Source organism: Salvelinus fontinalis, chromosome 24 (genome assembly GCF_029448725.1).
Source record: "Salvelinus fontinalis isolate EN_2023a chromosome 24, ASM2944872v1, whole genome shotgun sequence".
NCBI classification, from domain to species: domain Eukaryota; kingdom Metazoa; phylum Chordata; class Actinopteri; order Salmoniformes; family Salmonidae; genus Salvelinus; species Salvelinus fontinalis.
In genome coordinates, this window is record NC_074688.1 from 32,867,290 (window position 1) to 32,889,659 (window position 22,370).

Here is a 22,370-nt window from a genome sequence, read left to right on the forward strand (position 1 = left end):
ATCTTAATTTAAATATAGTTGTGGAGTTTAATTATCAATCGTTCAGTGCATAGGTGTTGATGTCAATCCTTTCCTATCTGGTGGAATACCTTCCACAGATGTTACCTTGCATTTCTTTTAATGTGGCACCTGTGATGCTTATTTACTCATCCCCAGTCGGCTGATGTGGTGGTTATGTGCTCAGTGGTATTTCTCTGTGAAGCAATACAGCATTAATATCTCCATTTCATCCCAGAAGCTCAGGCAGCAGACACTGCTGAATTAGACTGTCACAGCAGCAAATGGAGAATGCAATATCAACACTCACTCACAGCTTGCTTGTCTTGCATGAGTGTCCTACAGCGTGACTGAAAGATAAGAGGGTGAGCGACAGAGGGAAAATGGAAGAGAGGCCACATTCTAGAATATATATAATTACTTTAATGATCACTCGGTGCCAATCGATAATCACAGGGGTGGTCTGTCGAAAGTCAAAGCACACTGCAACGTAAGCATCATCTTGCAAGTGAATACTCAAGAGTTCAGTAGGACATACAGTATATAATACACACATTTAATATGCATTTACAGCCTTATGCATAACATCAGTCTTACAAGGTTCCAGACCAGAAATGTACAATAACTTGGAATCCTACACATTACCGGTAAAGAACCTGCAGTCAAGATAGAGGGTTGTGAAAGCTGCCCAGGCCCACCCAGAAATACTGAACAAGAAGTCTTTCTTGTTGATCCATTGTTCAGAAAGTCTGGACTGAGGAGTATTAGTCTGGTGTTGGACAGATACTGAAAGTCCCATTTTAGTCAGTGGAGGTGGATGGGTGGTTCCATTAGTAAAGACTGCTGAGGGGAGGACGGCTCATAATGCCTGGATCGGAGCAAATGGAATGGCATTAAACACATGGAAACCATGTGTTTGATGTATTTGAGCCCATTCCCCTTAATAAGCTCCAGCCATTACCACAACCCCCCCCCCCCCCCCCCTCAATTAAGGTGCCACCAACCTCCTGTGAGTTCCATCTAGGTGAAGAGTGTGGTTGAAGCCATGTTGCAGAGGCCTACTGTGGAGTCACTGGTGCTTGTGTTGGTGTCTCTTCTCCTGGTGTCTGTGTTTCGCCAGGTGCATCTGTCTGCAGTTCCGCCAGCATGTCAGTCAGCTTCATGCCCAACACTGGATCCCTGGTCTCTGACGCCACCTGCAGGGCAACAGGCAAAAGTGCAGCCATTCTGTTACAAACAGGACTCATGTTTGTAAGTGATTAGTATATACACTATACAGTACCAGTCAAAAGTTGACAACCCTACTCCTACTTCCTGGGTTTTTCTTTATTTCTACATTGTAGAATAATAGTGAAGACATCAAAACTATGAAATAACACATATGGAATCATGTAGTAACCAAAAACTATTTATATTTGAGATTCTTCAAAGTAGCCACCCTTTGCCTTGAGATTTTAACACTCGTGGCATTCTCTCAACAAGCTTCATGAGGTGCATTTCAATTAACAGGTGTGCCTTGTCAAAAGTTAATTTGTGGAATGTCTTTCCTTAATGCTTTTGAGCCAATCAGTTGTGTTGTGACAAGGTAGGGGTGTTATACAGACGATTTGGTAAAAGACCAAGTCCATATTATGGCAAGAAAAGCTCAAATAAGCAAAGAGAAGTGACAGTCCATCATTACTTTAAGACATGAAGGTCAGTCAATCTGTAAAATTTCAAGAACATTGAAAGTTTCTTCAAGTGCAGTCGCAAAAACCATCAAGCGCTATGATGAAACTGGCTCTCATGTGGACCGCCACAGGAAAGGAAGACCCAGAGTTACCTCTGCTGCAGAGGATACGTTCATTGGAGTTACCAGTCTCAGAAATTGCAGCCCAAATAAATGCTTCAAGTAACAGACGTCTCAACATCAACTGTTCAGAGACTGCGTGAATCAGGCCTTCATGGTCGAATTGCTGCAAAGAAACCACTACTAAAGGACACCAATAAGAAGAGACTTGCTTGGGCCAAGAAACACAAGTAATGGACATTAGACCAGTGGAAATCTGTCCTTAGGTCTGATGAGTCCAAATTTGAGATTTATGGTTCCAACTGCCATGTCTTTGTTTGACGCAGAGTAGGTGAACAGATTATCTACGCATGGGTGGCTCCCACCGTGAACCATTGAGGAGGATGTGTGATGGTGTGGGGGTGCTTTGCTGGTGACACTGTCAGGGATTTATTTAGAATTCAAGGCACACTTAACCAACATGACTACAACAGCATTCTGCAGCAATACGCCGCCCCATCTGGTTTGCGCTTAGTGGGACTATCATTTGTTTTTCAACAGGACAATGACCCAACACTTCCATACTGTGTAAGGGCTATTTGACCAAGAAGGAGAGTGATGGAGTGCTGCATCAGACAACCTGGCATTCACAATCACCCAATCTTAACCCAATTGAGATGGTTTGTGATGAGTTCAACCACAGAGTGAAAGAAAAGCAGCCAACAAGTGTTTAGCATATGTGGGAACTTCTTCAATACTTTTGGAAAAGCATTCCAGGTGAAGCTGGTTGAGAGAATGCCAAGCGTGTACACCGCTGCCATCAAGGCAAAGGGTGGCTACTTTGAAGAATCTCAAATACATTGATTTGTTTAACACTTTTTTTTGGTTACTACATGATTCCATGTGTGTTATTTCATAGTTTTGATGTCTTCACTATTATTCGACAATGTAGAAAATAGTAAAAAAATAAAAAAAATACCCTTGAACGAGTAGGTGTTTCCAAACTTTTGACTGTTACTGTATATGCAAAAGTTTTTGGACAACACTTCAAATTAGTAGATTTGACTATTTCAGCCACACCTGTTGCTGTATAAAATTGAGCACCAGCCATGCAATCTCCATAGACAAACATTGGCAGTAGAATGGCCTTACTGAAGAGCTCAGTGACTTTCAACGTGGCACCGTCATAGAACATCACCTTTCCAACAAGTTAGTTCGTCACATTTCTGCCCTGCTAGAGCTGCCATGGTCAACTGTAAGTGCGGTTATTGTGAAGTGGAAACGTCTAGGAGCAACAACGGCTCAGCTGCGAAGTGGTAGTCCACACAAGCTCATGGAACAGGGCCGCCGAGTGCTGAAGCACGTAAAAATCGTCTGTCCTCAGTTGCAACACTCCCTACCGAGTTCCAAACTGTCTCTGGAAACAACATCAGCTCAACTGTTAGTCGGGAACTTAATGAAATGGGTTTCCATGGCCGAGCAGCCATACACAAGCCTAAGATGACCATGGGCAATGCCAAGTGTCAGCTGGAGTGGTGTAAAGCTCGCCGCCATTTGACTCTGAAGCAGTGGAAACGTGTTCTCTGGAGTGATGAATCACGCCTCACCATCTGGCAGACCGACGGAAGAATACGGGTTTGGTGGATGCCAGGAGAATGCTACCTGCCCCAATGCATAGTACCAACTGTACTGGGGCTGTTTTTCATGGTTCGGGCTAGGCCCCTTAGTTCCAGTGAAGGGAAATGTTAACGCTACAGCATACAATGACATTCTAGATGATTCTGTGCTTTCAACTTTGTGGCTACAGTTTGGGGAAGGCCCTATCCTGTTTCAGCATGACAATGCCCCGGTGTACAAAGCGAGATCCATACAGAATTGGTTTGTCGAGATCGGTGTGGAAGAACTTGACTGGACAGCAGAGCCCTGACCTCAATCCCACCCAACACTTTTGGGATGAATTGGAACACCGACTGTAGGCCTGGCCTAATCGCCCAACATCAGAGCCCAACCTCACTAATGCTCTTGTAGCTGAATGGAAGCAAGTCCCCGCAGCAATGTTCCAACATCTAGTGGAAAACATTTAATACTCCATATTACTGCCCATGATGTTGGAATGAGATGTTCGACAAGTAGGTGTCCACATACTTTGGGTAATGTAGTATATCTGTTTGGAGTATTTGGAAAATAGGCAGCCAGCATTAAAATGATTGAGTTGTATCATTTACTCACCGCAGGTCCACCCCTCCTCCTTAATACTAAGCCCTCAGCAAGGAGAGCTTTCCCAGTCTCCTCAAACAGGGACTGTTTCTCCAGTTCTCCCCAACTCTCTAACTCTGTATACTTCTCCACAAACCTACACAAAGGAAGAAAAAAAACAGGATTCCTCATACAATGCTGTATCCTAAAACTTGACGAACCTATGATCAATGTGATATATTGCCCATACCTTTGGCATGTTGAAACAAAGTTGGATTTAGTGAGATCAAAAGCTCTGGGCCCTGTTCCATACACCTCATAGAATTTCCTAGAACAGAGACCGATGCTGATCAACACATTCCTAGCAGCTGTTGAATGGCAGTAAAAAGCTTAAGGCAACCCGTTTAATTAGCTTACGCTCTGATTTCATCCTCTCTGTAGAAGATGTCAGGCACAGCCTCTTCTTTCTTCCCATAGATCTTGGCCACTGGTCTGACATAAAGTGGGTCTTTCTTGGGTGGAAAGGCCTTGTATACATCATACCAAATGGGCTTGTCAGACTGTTTGACAACTCCAGAACGCATAAGATCTCTGACTCTGAAAATGAAACCAGTGAGTCACAAGCAAAAATGTAAACAATGGAGCAAATGCATTCTCAATTTCACATGCAACGAGCTAGACTACCTAGCTAACGTTAGAATGTATATTATGCGGAACCATAGCCTTGATAGCATTGACTACCAGTTGCTGAAAAGACACTCCAACATCAAATAAAATTGTATCTAACTAACCTTAGTTAGACAACTCTAAAGGGTAAAAAAAAAAACTAGATAGAATCCTCCAGTAACCTTGAATGACAGAAATTAAGCTGGCTAACGTTAGCTAGCTAGCAACACGACATTTTGACCTACCGCGTGAACACTGTTCCGAATTTTTCAAGTCGACTTCCAGCCATAATGGACTTGAATTTTAACTACACTATGCGCGTAAAATGCAGCTATGTAATTATCCAGTAAACTCAAAGATCCTAGTTAGCAAACACCAACTACAGGGCCTCTTTTCACGAGCATGGACGACCACCACTTCCGCAAGTTATTTCTGCAGGGATAATCTGCCCCGAAAGCGCACTGTATAAAACAGGGGGTGCGTTCCAGATCATCTACATTTTAAGCGCTGCAGGCACGGATATTCTTCTTCTATAATATCATGGCGGTCAGCAAACAATCATGTAAGTGCATGCCGCCACCTACTATGCTGGAATGTACGCTCAATCATGATCTGCTCAAATCTGAACTACCATGAAAATTAAGTAAAAAACATAGAAATTCCTACTAACTTCTACCAGAAACACCAGCCCTGACATTAGGTCCACTTACTACAGGAGCAGCCATGGAAGCTCCATCATTCCACACTGTAGTTACACCAATCTGTCTTACAGCCTCTGCATACGATACATCATGACTAATTAAATATCTCTGAGCCTCTCTAGCCTCTCTCTCTGCATCTAACATCCACCACATGCTGCACTATGTTACCCCCACAATTACAACACTTCACCTTCACATTGCTCCCACATTCACCTTAATCATGTTCCTCTCCACACTTGGCATATATTTTCCTTCCTTTACATTGAACAGCTACATGTTCCATTCTTTGGCATTTAAAACACTTCAATGGGGATGGGACCAATTCTCTGACATTGCAACTAAGGAATCCTATCTGTACTTTCCCAGGCAGAAACTCCTCAAACCTCAGCATCACTGATAGGCTTTTACTTCTTTGACCTTCTTGCGGTCACTGATACTCTGAACCAGAGGCTTGCAAGAAGGCATCAACTACAATGATGTAATATTATTTTTATTCAAATTAATATTCACAATGAGTAAAACACATTCGGATTACAAGCATATTCCCATTATGTATAATTCAGATTCAACAATCCCACATTCTATTATATTGTACAAACACTACATATACTTATCACCTATGCATCTATAATCTATCTTTAATATCATGACGTGAATGTAAGTGTTATAATCATCTCTTTGAAATATACTTACAGTGCTTTAAAAAATAAAGTGAAAACAGTGAAATGGGGTACTTTTTCAAGCAGTGGGCCAAAGGATGGCTAGCTGGTTTGTTTGGGACCACCAACAGCTACAAACATGTTCCAAAGTGACAATCCTAATCTATCAACAAAAACAAAAACAGGGCATCACAAGCATAGAGGAAAATGCATGCTATGTGTAGATCTTTCTCCATCCCGATCACCTCACTTTTGAAACTGGGCTCCAAAAATGTCCTCATGGTACCTCTTCTGAATCTTCAAATAAAGAAACAAACATACAAACCATAAAAACATTGTAAAACAATGTCCACTTACTACAGTATTGGAACTAGATTCAAAGGATACATGGCATTCACATTAGTTTTCATATTAGTGATTGAGAGGAAAGGTGAACCAACCTTTAGTTGGGCCAGGTATTCTCCTGCCTGTGTGAGGGTAATGCCAAGCTGGCTGCTCAGAATCTCCTGTACTGCTAGAGTAACTCCCTGGGCCATGTTCACACCCCCGCACACGTAGAAGTGACCCTCCTTCTGGTGCAACACACTCAGTACCTCCCCTGCCATCTTCTCCCTCAGGACATCCTGGACATAGATCTGCTGGCACACAGAGGTCAAAGGTTAGGAATAGGAGGCACAGTACAGGGAGATAGGAAAAATGCTACGCTTCAACCTTCACTTGAATCTCAAGCTAATCAGATTCAATCAAGCTTTTCAAGTGCTCACTCAGTACATTATTTCTTTCCAAATGACAATGCAACAGTACCTTTGGGTGACCTGGCTGGCTGGAATATGTGGTTGTAACACTCTTCAGGACCCCTTGTCTTCTCATCTCCAGCGTCTCCTCTTTGTATAAATGGTCTGTCTCCAAACTCTGGCAGCCAAACACCAGGCTCATAGGACTTCCAGAGAACCCTGCCAAGACAAAACCATAGCCCTTAAGGTCAGAGATTTTGTATCAACAGACACACAAACAGACATACAGACACACACACACACTACCTGGGTGTTTCATGTCATGTAGCCGTTGTTGCCAGAAGCTTCGGAAGGGTGCAATGCCACTGCCAGCCCCCACCAGAATGACTGGAGTGCTGGGCTCTGCTGGGAGGTGGAACCCACCTGAACTGTAAACAATAACACAATCAGTTAGCTTCACTTGAATGAATAATCTCAATCAATTATACTGGGGATAGGCTACAACCAAGCATTTGGTACAATTGGAGAATGTACCAGCCTACTGACATACAGTATGTTACAGTATGTTCTATACCTGTAGATGAAACATGGTACCAGGTCTCCTTTCTTAATGGTATCCAGCCAGGTACTGCAGACCCCGTGGTGAAGAGGACCCTGTCCATCTATCGGTAGTACAGAAAAATACAGTACAGTTACTTTCACAGCCAAGAGATAGCAGTTCAAATTCCTTTCAAAGCATTTGATAACTGATGTATTGTAATTTCTAAGTTGAGTCGCCCTGTCCTGTACCTTGGATAAGAATGTTTGCTAAGTGACCAAAATGTAAAATCTAATGTCCCATACCTTGTGTGTGATAGTTGAGCACTGTCAGAGTGAGATGTAGCTCATTGGGGTGGAGCTGAGGGGAGGAGCTGATGGAGTAGAGGCGGGGCTTGAGCAGGGGCAGCTCGCTGAGGAGGAAGGCTGCAGAGGGTTCTAAAGACGGGAACTCCTCCAGGACTTCCAGGAAGTTGGGAACACGGAACATCTTCCAGGTCGTGTACTCCTGAGAGTCCTGACGGCAAATTAAGACAGAAGCTAAATAACGAGAAAAATATCTGTTTATATTATTTTTTGGAAAGTGCATGGTTATATGTATGAAACATAGTATTTTCTTCAATTCTATACAATTCCAAAGGGTGGTAGGTTAAAGGCTTTTCTTTCATGATTTATCTCATTTTTATTTCAAGAGACAATAATGAACACTACAGTAGTCCTTGAGACAAACAGAAGTTACCTTTGCCAAGGTCAGCAGACGCTGGCAGTGCCCCTCCTGTCTTGCCAGCTGAGAGAGCTTGTGGAGGAGGTTCTGACAGGGGGGCGTGGTCACATCCAGGAAGTAGGTGAGCGCCTGAGACAAAGGGCATGCTGGGATGCGTCTGACAGTCTGCCAGTTTTTCTCATCATCTGTTGGGAAATAGAAATGCAGAGTCATTTTAACAGTGTCCATTTTTTGAAGATGATGTCTTCCTAAATTTTGGGGGGGATTTTTACCGTGGTTACCTCAATCAGCACCATTATTACTGAATAGTGTTTTACCAAGGCAGGAGTCAGAGCGGTATTCCAGTCGTAGGCACTGGTTGGTTGGGGGTGTATGGGGAAGGAACTTTAGGATTCCAGCCACCAGTTGAGGGAGATTCCCTGGGAAAACACCAACATGGTCTCCTGGAGCAAAGTTCATGACCTCTGCACTTGTCTCCCTCTCCAGCTCCACCAGAATGGTGGACCGGCTAGAAACAAGAATGACAAAGCTGAATTAAACCCTGTCAAAATTGAGTCCTGTCAAAAATGTTAAAAGTATTGCAACAATAACAATGCTAGTGGGTAAAAAAAAATGTGTGGCAGATGACAAGAAATTTACCTTGAATGGGGGCTCTGTAGATTCTGTCTCCTCTTCAGTTTCATGGGGAAGACAGTTTTAGAGTGAATGGCTGAAAGTGCTGCGAAAGAGAGGACAGTGAAAATCATCACGTACAACTGGCTGACTGAAATACAAGATTAGTTTATAATGCTTTATAGTGCTACACCAGTCCCTTGTCAAATGTCCATCCCCTGGCCCAGGTGTAGTACCTGTGATGTGGTCCTGGGAGCAGCTGTCCAGTGCTACGCGGTATCTCAGAGGGTCCCAGGCGTCACAGAGTCGCTCTGCCCCAGGGAGCTGCAGACTCAGCTGTCCCTGGATGTTGAACTCCTTATAGGCATCCTGGAAGCAGAGAAAGCGTGCATAGGCTCAATTATTAAATACACAATGTAGATCAATATGATATGCAAATGCTTATGACATTAAAGATCATAACAGGTCTTTTTTGTAATGTTACTTGAGCATATAGTTCACACACCAGGAGTATGTTAATATGTATATTATAAAATACACTGCAAAAATGATCGTCAACACGTAGCTAAGATCCACTTTTAAGCCAGAGAGCCATCCTTCCTTGTCTGCCTACCTTGAGAGCGGTGAGAGCCCAGGCAGAGAAGGCCTCCTCCTGTCCGTTCAGTTCATCCCCCTCTCCAGTGGGCGTCACCCGCTCTGCCCCCAGCTCCTCCAGCTTGGCATCCACGGCATGGGCGAACGCACAGAACTGTGGGTACATCCTCGAGCCCAGTCCAAACACACAGTACCTGGGGGAGGAGAGGGGAGATATGACCAGTTTCAAAACCAAAGAGAGGTGACTGAGACTGTAGTCAAGCTGCCACTTCATCAAATTAGTACATCTTAAAGACATGTACATCACAGGAGGTTGGTAGCACCTAATTGGGGAGGACGGGCTTGTGGTAATGGCTGGAGCAGAATCAGTGGAATGGTATCAAATACATGGTTTCCATGTGTTTGATGCCATTCCATTCGCTCCGTTCCAGACAACATTATGAGCTCCCCTCAGCAACCTCCACTAATGTACATGTACAGCACAGTACGGAGAGGGCAATGCAGAGAGAAATGCTTGAGATACTACTTACCTTAACTTGTTCCTGAGATACTGCAAAGAGAAAAGCTGCTTCTTAAAACTCTAGAGAAATAAATATTAACATGTGGTGAATATTTAGACATTACATTTTATAAATGTGGGGGAAAATATTATTGTTAATATCTTCAAAATACAGAAACACAAAAACACACCTCTCCATTTCCAGGGGAGTCTCCATTCCCAAAGGTGCTTGTTACCACAACCAGAAAGCTCTCCTGTTCCATGTCACTGAAGTTATAGTCCTCCATACAGAGCAACTTTGAAGATATACAGAGCAGCTTTAGTTAACTTTGTAACATTTCTGTGAAATTCTGTATTTTGAGGACAGTAGTGACTTAAGACATCAACAGATTTTCCATTGTACAAGCACATCTACTAGCTAGCTAACTCCCCATTGCTTGTTCTGTAAATGAACTCTAAATGAGCTCAATATAGTCCTCACATACATTTAGGTTCCAATTAAACTAGAGTTTTACATTGATTCACAGTGCTTAACACACACAAATGCCCTGAAGCATATTAGCCTGAGGCAGTAGGCCCCCTATCATCCTTCATAGAGATGAGATGGATCTCCTACCCTGCAGTTGAAGGCACAGTTTAGCATGGAGTTCAGTCTCTGGGCCAATGTCTGTGATTTCCCTGTTTCAGTAGCGTACAGGACAGTGCAACGCACCCTGTTAGCCAGCACTCTGCTCATAAGGGTTGAAGAAAAGAGCGCCGCCCTACAGGAGGGAACCAGCCATGAATGATAATACTTTGTAATGCATTATGAGCATGGTTTAGCTCAGCCTCAACCATTATGTGCATTTATAGCTATGTCAATAATATGATTAGGACTGCATTCTATTTAACGCATCAAGATTGTGTTCATAAAGCATTAAAGATATGGGTGTCATAGTCCATGTAAGATTACCTGGCCACCGCTTTGAAGCTGATCTGTTGCTTCCTCAGGCACTTCTCCCCATTTCTCCAGACATGGGTCGTCCAGGGGTCAGGCTTCAAACAACAACAACAACAACAGTTACAGATGATCATTCAGCAACTGCCCTGTTGCCCTGGTGGAGATTAACCAGTTGAATGACATAACCTATATACTATGCACAGTACAAGATGGTGTCTCAGTATCTACCTGGTAGTAGAAGAAGGGAGAGAGGATGTAGTTGACCATCTCCTGGTGGAAGACGGGGGTGAGGGAGCCAGACATGGGAGGAACCAGCCAGGCCCAGTCTGCAGGGCAACCGCCACGCAGCCGGAACTCTGTCTCCATGTGCTTCATAAAGGACTCGGCTGCAGAGTGGTGGTCTGTGATGGTCACCTTGTTCTTCTGCAGCGTACAGTAATGAGACAAAAGGAGTACATTTATTTCAAGGAAAACTCCAGTTGATGGCTGAACAGTTGTAGCATCCTCTGGCTAAATATTATGGGATGGAAGTATCTTATTTTAAATTGTAGGTATTAAAAAAACAAATTATGTAACATAACAACAACAGCAACAACAACAACATAACTTGGGATATCTACTGGGAAAAACATGCCTTTGGATTGGTCCTGTATACATGAAAACCATAGGTTACCTGGAAACTGTATATGACTGCAACATTGATGGTCACCAAGGCCTGGTCCTTCCACAGTGAGGACAGCTTGTGTGTCTCCAGGCCCATCCTGCGACCAACTTCCTGTACGGACAGGAAGCCAAAACATCTACAATCATTGCATCATTATCAAGTCAGCCAGGGTTGTGTTGCAGAAAAAACAGAAAATTATGTTTTTGGTTATTCCAAACGAGGTTTCCTCCTCCATTTCAAAACATGCCCTACTCCTGCTGAGCACGACCCTGTGCTGTAGCCATGGTGAGTACCTGTGAAAGTGAGCCTTACCTCCAAGATGTTATAACGCTGATAGTCACAGAAATCCCTCACACCAATTTCAGTGCCCATGTACCAGCCATTAAAGGGACAGGCTGTGAATTCAAGTCCACCAATCTCCAGCAGCATGTTGGACACCGCAGGCACAGCATACCACTTCAGTCCAAGGTCTTGGAACCACTTATACCTAATGAGGAAAGATCAACACAATATATCTGATAATAATATATAAAAGAGTATGCCCAAAAACACCACCACTAGCATAGATGTGATTAGTTTCTATAGTGAATCATTCAGTCCTCAATGTGACACCTTTTTCATACAGAATGAGTTACGCACACACAGAGTTGACGTGCTCACTCTACCAGAGGTGCTTGAAACACTTGACTCAACTCAGTATTGTGTCCAGTGAAACGAATGAAGGACCACTTTGGAGTGGTTAGACATTTAAATAAAAGAAAAGGCTACAGGCCCATTGGGCTTTGGGAAACTATTTGGATAAAGGAATGTGCTGCGTAGTTAAGTTCTATAGAGCTCTTCATTCTCTCCTATTCAGCTCTGTTCCTCAAGAGCTCCAGACGGAGGACTTTAAAACCTTTTTTATAGTTCAAGCTCTTGAGCGACTGGGGGCAATGGTTTGATTTTACCCAGGCAGCTACATAAAACATTGATTTAATTAGATAACTCCTACTTAAAAACATCACCATGGCTATGGAGGCCTGATGATCTGAATACTATGTGTCTCTGATGAATCAAATCAATGGCAAATCTAGTATGTCACTCACTGAGGGTGTTCCATGGGAACCTCCAGGATCAGGTGTGGAGGGATTTCATAAAGGTCTGGGTCCTCCCCGTTGACCTGCAGGACTAGTGGCAACACATCGAAGAGGCCGTACTGAGGTTTCCATCCAAGCTGGATACAGATCTTTAAGAACACAGCACAAAAGTAACAGCAACTTTAAAAATGTTTCTTTTCAAACAAGCACATACAGTATGTGAACCTGTTTGAATGCGTGTTATTGAAATAGCTGGGTGGATCCTGGTGGCTATAGCTACTTTATATAGTACCTCAGTGAATTCTACACTGGATGGGTCTCCCTGGATACTGCCATCAGGCATCTGGTAACCTGCATACTTCACCAACTGGCTGTTCCACACCCGGAAATCTTGCATGTCTCCCTTTCTCAGAGGGAAGACGGTAATCGCAGACCTGAAATAAATAAGACACAAGAACGAATAAGATATGTAATAACAGACAAACTGAAATACTCATGGAAGGAGCTTGTGAAACTGGCCCATAACAGAGTGAATGTCCTACAGCAGGGTTCCCCAATAGGCGGCCCTTTGGCAATTTTATTTCTAGAGAAAAAAGGGGGGTAGTTAGGAAGAGTCTAAGGGCCTGTGACTGACAGGGGCCCTAAAAAGGATTAGAACATTAGGTACATTTTTTTCAATATTAAATTATTAACCTATCATCATTAATAGATTATTTTTCTTACAATGTACTAATAAAAGTAACGGTTTCTTTTTCTTTTCTTGTTTTTGGCAAAAAGTAAACATCCAGAGAGCCTCTGTATTGTCCCCCCCCCCCCCCCCAAAACGAAAAGAAAGAAAAGAAAGACAGGAGAGAGAAAAGAAAGGGCGACAGTATGTCACCCAATTTTTCACAAAGGAAGGTGGGTATAGTCCGTGAGTGGTGGAAATTAACCTGATAGCTTAGTCCATAGTGAAATAGGCTGTAGTGTTTACATTTCACTCCTCTTTTAGCCAACAATGCAACAATGCAGGCAAACGTTTAGCAAGCTATTCATAATAAATCAGTTGTCCCTCCCCCTGCCTGGTGCCAGGCCCAACAGATGCAGCTTCAGGCTCAGCAGCCTTGTCTCCCCATCCCCATATCCCTGAACCAGCCCTACTCCCAACTGAAGAAGGAGGTGAGCAGCATTGTGTTGAATGACATGTCAGTTGGCATAATTGCAGGTACTGCAATGCATTGAAACAGTAATGTGATTCTCCAGTCAGGAAAAATGGAAGAGATGCAGGCTCTTAGAGATGGATGGGAGTCTCTCCTGTCTGAGGCAACACTGATTGCTATGCAAATGGGTGTTGCACCTCAATTTAGCAAGGAACACAGCCGCCAGAGGAAAAGGAAGAGATTCCATGGTGAGACCTCTCAAGAGGAGACAGCTCAGGACAGTGCAGCAACAGTGTTTCAGAACACAGTGTTTTTACTGCTATGGACAACATCATAAGTGAATTGGACACTAGGTTCCACACCACTGCAGACATTGTAGAATACTTTTCTGCTGTTCTGAAAGTTGGGCAGATTAGTGAGGATAAAGTCCCTTCTGTGTGCTGATCATGATCATGAAGTAGTCCAGAGATCTTTCACCTGAGTTTCAAAATGAAGTAAGACACCTGAACACTGTATATGCTGCCACTTTCCCCCCTAACTTGTCCCCTCTTGGTCTCCTGAATGCAATTTGTAAGATGCAGCTGCAAAGCATTTTTGGAGAAGTGTGCATTGCTTTACATATATTTTGCACACTGCCTGTGACTGTTGCTGGTGACGCGAGAGCTTTCAGTAAGATAAAACTGATAAAAAAATATTTGAGGTCCGCTATGTCCCAGGACAGGCTTTGCAGTCTTGCCATGCTGTCCATTGAAAGTCAGTTAGCTAGAAAGCTGGACTTCAAAGACTTGATCCGTGACTTTGCTAGCAAGAAGGCTCAGAGCTGGGCTCTTGGTGAGTAAGGCTGAGCAAGGGCCAGTGATAACTGTTAAATGTCATGGCTTTGGATATTGGGTCACTACACACATGATGCCCACAGACTGAGAACAAGATATATCTCAAAGGAATGGCTGGATTGCCATAAAATTTGTTGTGCACAATCAAGACCAAGTGGAAGAAACCTATTGATTTAGTGACTACCTGACCTTTCCTCTAGCGCCACCTTCAGGCCATTTTCCTTTCAATTTTGTTTTCCATTTCCACTTTTACAGCTGCTTATTTTCTAGTTGGTATGTATACTTAGTTAGAAAAATTGGCTGATGATTTTATTATTTTATTTGTTATATCATTCTATAGATGATAATGTTTATTTATTTTAATTGAAGAGGTTAATGTACATTTAAGTTATATTAATTTTAAGTTATTCATTAATGTTAAGAGAATTTTCCATTCAAGAATTTTACCAACATGTAAAAGATTTCTTATAAACGGGTGTTTCAGTTGTTTGGTCTTTTTGATTTATTTATTTAATTTCACTTTTATATAACCAGGTAGGCTAGTTGAGAACAAGTTCTCATTTATAACTGCATGAACAGGCCAACCAGATCAGTAACATCATTTGCATGACCATACCAACTTCATCCTCAGGCTGGATGGGCGAGATGCCCAAAACCCTGCCCCCCTCCCCTTTATGATGGAGCACATCACCTGAGGTATGCCTAATTTAATCTGGTTAGGTCCAACACATTGTTTAGCAATCCCCATTTTAGAACAACAACATTGCATTCACACAGATCAATATGCAGTATACAAACTATTTATAACTATGTTCCGGCCCCGACCATCCCTTCAAGGAAAAATCGGCCTATAGCTGAATGTAATTGTGGATCCCTGACCTACAGTATTGTTCTCACGGAGTAAAGGATTGAAGGTCCAAGTCAAGTGCAATAAATAACGCATGAGACAGGAGTATTAGTAGAATTACTTTTACATTGGTGCATTTACATTTTAGTATTTTAGCAGACGTTGTTATCCAGAGCGACTAACAGTTAGTGAGTGATTTACAGTTAGTGGGACAAATCTGTAGTTTACATTTGACACATTTCTAACTTCATACAGGGTTGATCCTTTCACAGTGTTTTCTGCCCTCTGCCTCATTACCTCATACTTCTCTATCCTTTCCTGTTTCACAAAGAATGCTGCAGTAGTTAGGGTACCTCAGAAAGTAGGGCTGTTGGTCACCTAGGCCTAGATTCAATCTGTGTCGAAGCGTGATTTAAATCGAAAGGCAATCTTCCCGCATTCGCAGAGACTGCATTCACGTAAACACTGCATATGATCTCTCAATTGAAAATGACCTTATAGTTTCAATCGCGCTATAACGCAGATATTTGGATTGAAACTAGTCCCTGCTCTTTGTCCCAACTCTTTGTTTACCTTATGCTTCCTCCATTTGAGGCAAACTGTAAGTGTTCGCACAGAGACTTGAACATATCCTGAGTAGTCTTGCACTTTCTGGCATCAAACACCTGCAGAACAAATCAAGAAACATGTTGGTGAGTATTGGTTAAGTGGGACACCTAGCAAAGCTTTATATGTGTACAATAACATAACAAAAAAGCAATGCCTGTGTGTTAGTGAGGAAGTATGTGATGATAAAAAATGTATTCAATGGGCGTGGCGTCATTGTGGGCGTGGCATCCCGTGTAATGACATGTCTCTAAAGTCATAATGGTAAGTAAAATGACATAGGCTTCTGAGATAAATAATGTTAAGCTTATAAAAAATTAAGAAAGGATATTCAGCTTTTCATTACAACATATTTTGTAAATGTAAATCAAAATGACTGTAAATGGTTATTTTACTACTCACCTTTTTAGAATATTTGCCTACTGCCAAACTGGGACACCCTGTTACTGTCAAACTGGGACACTCTAGGCCATTTTAAGGCAGTTTTTTCCCCTGGGGGATTATGAAATACATGTTGTTTTCATAACAGAAATCAATTTTCTAAATAGGATCAAATGTTCAATTACATTTTCCTCAAATCTGCTATCATCTAGCTTGCAAGCAAAAGCTATCATTGCTGCATTTTACTTGGAAAGATATTACCTCACCAACATAAAAAATCGTAGCTAGCTATATTCATAACCATACAGCTAATATGATGACTAAAAAAGTGTATTTTACTGACGCTGGTGAAAATAAAACAGTCATTAACATGTTTGAGGGGTGAGGTCTAAATGGTTTCATTCTACAAAATGTCCACTAGAGTGTAGTTTGAAGCTGGTGTATAAAACCGAAAGTAAAAGACAAAAAAAAGACAAAAAAAGAACTGGAAGCATTACAATAGCGCACATAGAACAGATCTACAGATCTTAGACTTGTTTTCAGGTAGAATGATGGATCTATAACTCACATTTCTATGTGAATTTGGTCGGGTTGCCCAAAAAGTTACATATTGCCACTTTAATGTTCCACAAAATTACATAAAGAATGTTTTAATACATTTCATTTGTATGAATAATTGAAGTTTATTTTAAAAATATAGAAATTTCTCATATACTCTAATTTATCCTTCCTTACAATAAAGAATGAAGTGTCCTACTTTGACTATCAAGGTGTCCCAATTTGCCAGTATCTACAGAAAAAATGTGGTCTCAGGACAATTTGTGTTTGAAGAAGAGCCATCCATCCTGTATTATATTGTTTGGGTAGACTGGAATGAAAACAATAAAATTAATAATTTTTTATTGAATATGTTATTAGTTATTGGTGGTTTTTAGATAAACGACTAATGCCATGTTTTAGTCCGCTGGAGAAAGCGAGTCGTGCTCGCTGGGCTACATCGGGCTGTTAGGGGCCAGTGGGACATTTGAAGCAGAGGTCTGAATAGTTGGATTGGAAACGTTCTTTGACAGTTTCTGATTACTGTTGCTTGGTTTTATAGTTTAGGTAACACCAGTTAATTTGAGCATTAAGTTAATGTATTCTAACATTATAATCTGTTTCCATTACGTGGAACAATGTCCAGTCATTAAAGTGGATTGCAGTTTGAGTTTGAGTTTATTTTATTTTTACAGTCACAGTGGACATTAATTAACGTTTCAGTTAAAAGTGCCGGTTTTAGCCAGAGGGCTAATTTTCAACTGCAGTCCCTGGGCAGGTTATTAAAAACAATTACAATAACAATACAGACAATCAATGAGCAGTGAACACACGCAGAGCAACATAGAACAAGTAACACGTAGCACGCAAAAAGCAACTAAACAAAATGCATAAAAGTGTTTCCACACTTTTCCAGTTACAGACAACATGGAAAGCATACCAAGGTCTATACCATGGTCCAAACATACCAAGACAGTAGTGAAGAGGGCACGACAAAACCTTTTCCTCCACAGGAGACTGAAGAGATATGGCATGGGTCCTCTGATCCTCAAAAGGTTCAACAGCTGCACCATCCAGAGCATCCTGACGGTTGGATCATTGCCTGGTATGGCAACTGCTCGGCATCTAACCATAAGGCTACATAGGATAGTGTGAACGGCCCAGTACATCACTGCGGCCAAGCTTCCTGCTATCCAGGACCTATATAATAGGCGGTGTCATAGGAAAGCCCATAAAATTGTCAGAGACTCCTGTCACCCAAGTTATAGACTTTTTTCTTTGCTACCGCACGGCAAGCGGTACCAGAGCGCCAAGTCTAGGACCAAAAGGCTCCTCAACAGCTTCTACCCCCAAGCCATAAGACTGCTGAACAAATTAATAAAATCGCCACCGAACAATTTACATTGCCCCCCCCTTTTGTACCCTGCTGCTACTCGCTGTTTGTTTTTCATCTAAGCATAGTCACTTCACCCCCACCTACATGTACAGATTACCTCAACTAGCCTGTAACCCCGCACACTGACTCGGTACCGGTGCACCCTGTATATAGCCTCGTTATTGTTATTCCTGTTGTGTTACTTTTTATTATTACTTTTCATTTTAGTTTACTTGGTAAAAATGTTCTTAACTCTTCTTGAACTGCACTGTCGGTTAAGGGCTTTTAAGTAAGCATTTCACGGTAAAGTCTACACTTGTTGTATTCGGCACATGTGACAAATAAAGTTTGATTTGATTTGATTTGAAAGCGGTAATACACAGCTAGGGATATTTTCACTAGTCTGATTGGCCTCTAGTCATGGGAAGCTCTCACAGAGAAAGCAGATTGACTAAAGGTGCTTTTCCTTAAGGGAACTATACAGTCACCTCTCATAGCAGACCTTGTAGATCTGCTGCCATAGGTTTGGGTTTTCTGTTTAACAAAAGTACTGAGTGGAGGGGGAGCCAGGCCATTTAGGATCTTGAATACAAGACATGCGTCGGTGTATTGCACAAGATTTTTGCTTCCTGCTTCCTGAGGATGCAACAGTGATGATGGCTAATTGGGCTTCCAATCAAGCACCCTGAGAGCCTGTTTGTAGACAGACTGAATGGGCTTTAATGTTGTACAACCAGCTTGGGCCCAACTAGTCAAGCAGTATATTAAGTGGGGGAGTATCATAGATTTGAAGTACAGTTTTGCTTCCTCTGTAGTCAAACAATGTCGTATATATCGGAAATTAGCTAGGTTGAATTTGGTTATTTGAGTTACCTTTTTCACCTGCTTTTAAAAAGAGAGGTTGGAGTCAAATATGATGCCAAGGTACTTAAAATCGGATACCATCTGGAGCTTCTCCCCTGACACATAGACATCTGGCTCAGTGGCATCAGTTGCCCTCTTTGTGAGGAACATGCAGACTGGATTTTTAACATTGAGATGTGAACATGAGTCACTGAACCACTTTGTAACCTGGACCATTACAGTAGTGAGTTCTTGTGCAGCTTGTTGTTTGCTATTTGCATGCACATACACTACCGTTCAAATGTTTGGGGTCACTTAGAAATGTCCTTGTTTTCCATGAAAACATACATGAAATGAGTTGCAAAATGAATAGGAAATATAATCAAGATGTTGACAAGGTTCTAAATAATGATTTTAATTGAAATAATAATTGTCCTTCAAACTTTGCTATCGTCAAAGAATCCTCCATTTGCAGCAATTACAGCCTTGCAGACCTTTGGCATTCTAGTTGTCAATTTGTTGAGGTAATCTGAAGAGATTTCACCCAATGCTTCCTGAAGCACCTCCCACAAGTTGGATTCTGCTTGATGGGCACTTCTTACTTACCATATGGTCAAGTTGCTCCCACAACAGCTCAACAGGGTTGAGATCCGGTGATTGTGCTGGCCACTCCATTATAGACAGAATACCAGCTGACTGCTTCTTCCCTAAATAGTTATTGCATAGTTTGGAGCTGTGCTTTGGATCATTGTCCTGTTGTTGGAGGAAATTGTCTCCAATTAAGCGCCGTCCACAGGGTATGGCGTTGCAAAATGGAGTGATAGCTTCAAGATCCCTTTTACCCTGTGCAAATCTCCCACTTTACCACCACCAAAGCACCCCCAGACCATCACATTGCCTCCACCATGCTTGACAGATGGCGTCAAGCACTCCTCCAGCATGTTTTCATTTTTTCTGCGTCTCACGAATATTCTTCTTTGTGATCCAAACACCTAAAACTTAGATTTGTCTGTCCATAACACTTTTTTCCAGTCTTCCTCTGTCCAGTGTCTGTGTTCTTTTGCCCATCTTAATCTTTTCCTTTTATTGGCCAGTCTGAGATATGGCGTTTTCTTTGCAACTCTGCCTAGAAGGCCAGCATCCCGGAGTCGCCTCTTCACTGTTGACGTTGAGACTGGTGTTTTGCAGGTACTGTTTAATGAAGCTGCCAGTTGAGGACTTGTGAGGCGTCTGTTTCTCAAACTAGACACTGTAATGTACTTGTCCTCTTGCTCAGTTGTTCACCGAGGCCTCCCACTCTCTTTTCTATTCTGGTTAGAGCCCGTTTGCGCTGTTCTGTGAAGGGAGTAGTACACAGCGTTGTACGAGATCTTCAGTTTCTTGGCAATTTCTCGCATGGAATATCCTTCATTTCTCAGAACAAGAATAGACTGATGAGTTTCAGGAGAAAGTTATTTGTTTCTGGACATTTTGAGCCTGTAATCGAACCCACAAATGCTGATGCTCCAGATACGCAACAAGTCTAAAGAAGGCCAGTTGTATTGCTTCTTTAATCAGTTTTCAGCTGTGCTAACATAATTGCAAAAGGGTTTTCTAATGATCAATTAGCCTTTTAAAATGATAAACTTGGATTAGCTAACACAACTTGCCATTGGAACACAAGAGTGATGGTTGCTGATAATGGCCCTCTGTACGCCCATGTAGATATTCCATTTAAAATCAGCCGTTTACAACTACAATAGTCATTTACAACATTAACAATGTCTACACTGTATTTCTGATCAATTTGATGTTATTTTAATGGAACGGTAGTGCAGTGTAGTGGAGTTCTTAAGCTATTTAGAATGGTATCATGTTGGGGGTTAAGACAATGGGATGATTCTGTAAGGTGTTCCAGAAAGCATATTTTCATAAAGTGTCCCACTTTACCAATACTCATCCTCATCATTCATTAGGCTAACCTACACATAGAACATTACACATATGCTCATGTGCATGCATGAAAAACACATACAAGAATATAATAGATACTGATATTGATTCCTAATAGATAATGAGAAACGGAAATGTATCTTCTGCCTTGTAGTATGTTTTCTTACTTGTAAATTGGACCACTGAATCCTGCCGATGCATCTTGGGGCGTTCCTCCATGCTTGTCGAGCACCAAACACTAATTCGTCCATAGTCAGCGAATAGGTTCCTGTGGAACCTATCTCCATAGCAACTTCCTCCAATCTGGCAAGGTGGTGTTCAATTTTGGAGCTATGCATTTGGGATTAAATTAGGGTATGTGTAAATCATTGAAAACAAACAAATCATAAAATAGAGGGAATTTACATTTTTCCCATTGCAAAACTTTTGTAAGGCCCACATAGATGCTTCATAAATGATCTATAAGCAAATTTGTACAATAGGCTATAAAGGTTAACTGGCTTAAATATTTTCCCATACTGTCATAATTGATGAAGGCTCTAAGAATACATTTTACAGAAAAGGCTTTATAAAGGCTCATAAATGAAGTACAGAAAATATAGGCTACAATCAAGAAATGCCTAAAAGGCATTAAACAATATTGCAATTTTGAGCAACAGTGTGTCTTTTACATATTCTGCACTTGGGGTGAACAATTTTGGAATAATAATAGTCATCGTCTTTAGAGAAGTATTACACTTAGGCCTATTACTTACATTTTGAAGGATTTGTAGTATTGGTTGATTAGGTCGATCGCCTGAGGTAGGATCTCAAGGGGAGTATCTTTGGGACAGCGCATTAGAGCCTTGGGAGTCATGACAGAACCTTCACAAACTTGTGATGTACATTGTTGGTTCTGCATATGAATAAATAAAATAAGACCGTTTAAATTAAAATGTATTGCTTTATTTTATAGTGTTCAATCTTTACTGAAATAGAAAACACTCAAATTGAGGCGCAGCTTCATAATTTGAGCAAAAAAGCCAAGCAAATAAGTTGCGGTATGGTACCACGCCACACACAAAGCATCATAAACTGTAAATGCACCTTAACTGCCTGGTGGTGCAGCATATCATTGAGACTTGAGCCATCCTTCACGTTACGCACAGGTATAGACAACGGACACCTGCTTGCTCTTGTTTCCCACTATGGGATGAACATAGAGGAGAAACGGGTTTAACATATGTCGCTTGCTTTTAGCACATTTTCTAATATTATTTCAGCTGTAATCTGAATTCGTACCTTCTTTGGTTTAGTCTGGAGAGCTATTTTGGTTTCATCATCTTGAAGCACCATCTCCATAATTGTAAAATAAATGCAGTTCATTATCATATATGGAAATGCCATTTATCTAAATAATTGAAACATTTGTAGCCTATTAGATCGAAATGTAAGTGCTTATAGGCTATTTTGCTTTGAGTAAAATCATTTTGAATTCCTTGGTAACAAACAAACATGAATATTTAGTTTA

The 22,370-nt window shown here is 41.6% G+C and overlaps 2 protein-coding genes across 2 annotated transcripts; both read right to left on the bottom strand.

Moving 5' to 3' along the window:
- Nucleotides 1–397: 397 nt before the first annotated feature.
- LOC129822319 (28S ribosomal protein S23, mitochondrial-like) lies at nt 398–5,096 on the bottom strand. The gene is made up of 5 exons (XM_055880513.1): nt 4,873–5,096; nt 4,379–4,558; nt 4,212–4,289; nt 3,995–4,118; nt 398–1,193 (listed from the first exon to the last, which is right to left on the bottom strand). Exons 1-5 carry the CDS (start codon nt 4,914–4,916, stop codon nt 1,056–1,058), a joined length of 564 nt encoding a protein of 187 aa, XP_055736488.1. The 5' UTR covers nt 4,917–5,096; the 3' UTR covers nt 398–1,055.
- Nucleotides 5,097–5,859: 763 nt separating this feature from the next.
- On the bottom strand, nt 5,860–21,198 carry LOC129822533 (nitric oxide synthase, inducible-like). Its single transcript, XM_055880839.1, has 22 exons — nt 21,028–21,198; nt 15,760–15,851; nt 12,660–12,801; nt 12,377–12,516; nt 11,604–11,778; nt 11,301–11,402; nt 10,856–11,050; nt 10,640–10,722; nt 10,304–10,448; nt 9,879–9,983; nt 9,719–9,768; nt 9,208–9,382; nt 8,831–8,963; nt 8,622–8,700; nt 8,300–8,490; nt 7,998–8,167; nt 7,565–7,775; nt 7,296–7,383; nt 7,028–7,149; nt 6,792–6,940; nt 6,428–6,622; nt 5,860–6,284 (listed from the first exon to the last, which is right to left on the bottom strand). The coding sequence occupies exons 1-22, from the start codon at nt 21,196–21,198 to the stop codon at nt 6,234–6,236; spliced, it is 2,964 nt and encodes a 987-aa protein (XP_055736814.1). The 3' UTR covers nt 5,860–6,233.
- Between the last annotated feature and the right edge of the window lie 1,172 nt (nt 21,199–22,370).

Excerpts from the sequence above, each read along its gene's own strand:
- LOC129822319 (XM_055880513.1), bottom strand. The coding sequence starts at position 4,916 with ATGGCTGGAAGTCGACTTGAAAAATTCGGAACAGTGTTCACGCG. Across the intron at positions 4,290-4,378 it reads AGAGAGGATGAAATCAGAGC|GAAATTCTATGAGGTGTATG; the intron begins GTAAGCTAATTA and ends TCTCTGTTCTAG. Across the intron at positions 4,119-4,211 it reads TTTGTTTCAACATGCCAAAG|GTTTGTGGAGAAGTATACAG; the intron begins GTATGGGCAATA and ends TCCTTTGTGTAG.
- LOC129822533 (XM_055880839.1), bottom strand. The coding sequence starts at position 21,198 with ATGCATAGCTCCAAAATTGAACACCACCTTGCCAGATTGGAGGAAGTT. Across the intron at positions 11,403-11,603 it reads AGCGTTATAACATCTTGGAG|GAAGTTGGTCGCAGGATGGG; the intron begins GTAAGGCTCACT and ends CTGTCCGTACAG. Across the intron at positions 8,491-8,621 it reads CTACAGAGCCCCCATTCAAG|CCGGTCCACCATTCTGGTGG; the intron begins GTAAATTTCTTG and ends TCTTGTTTCTAG.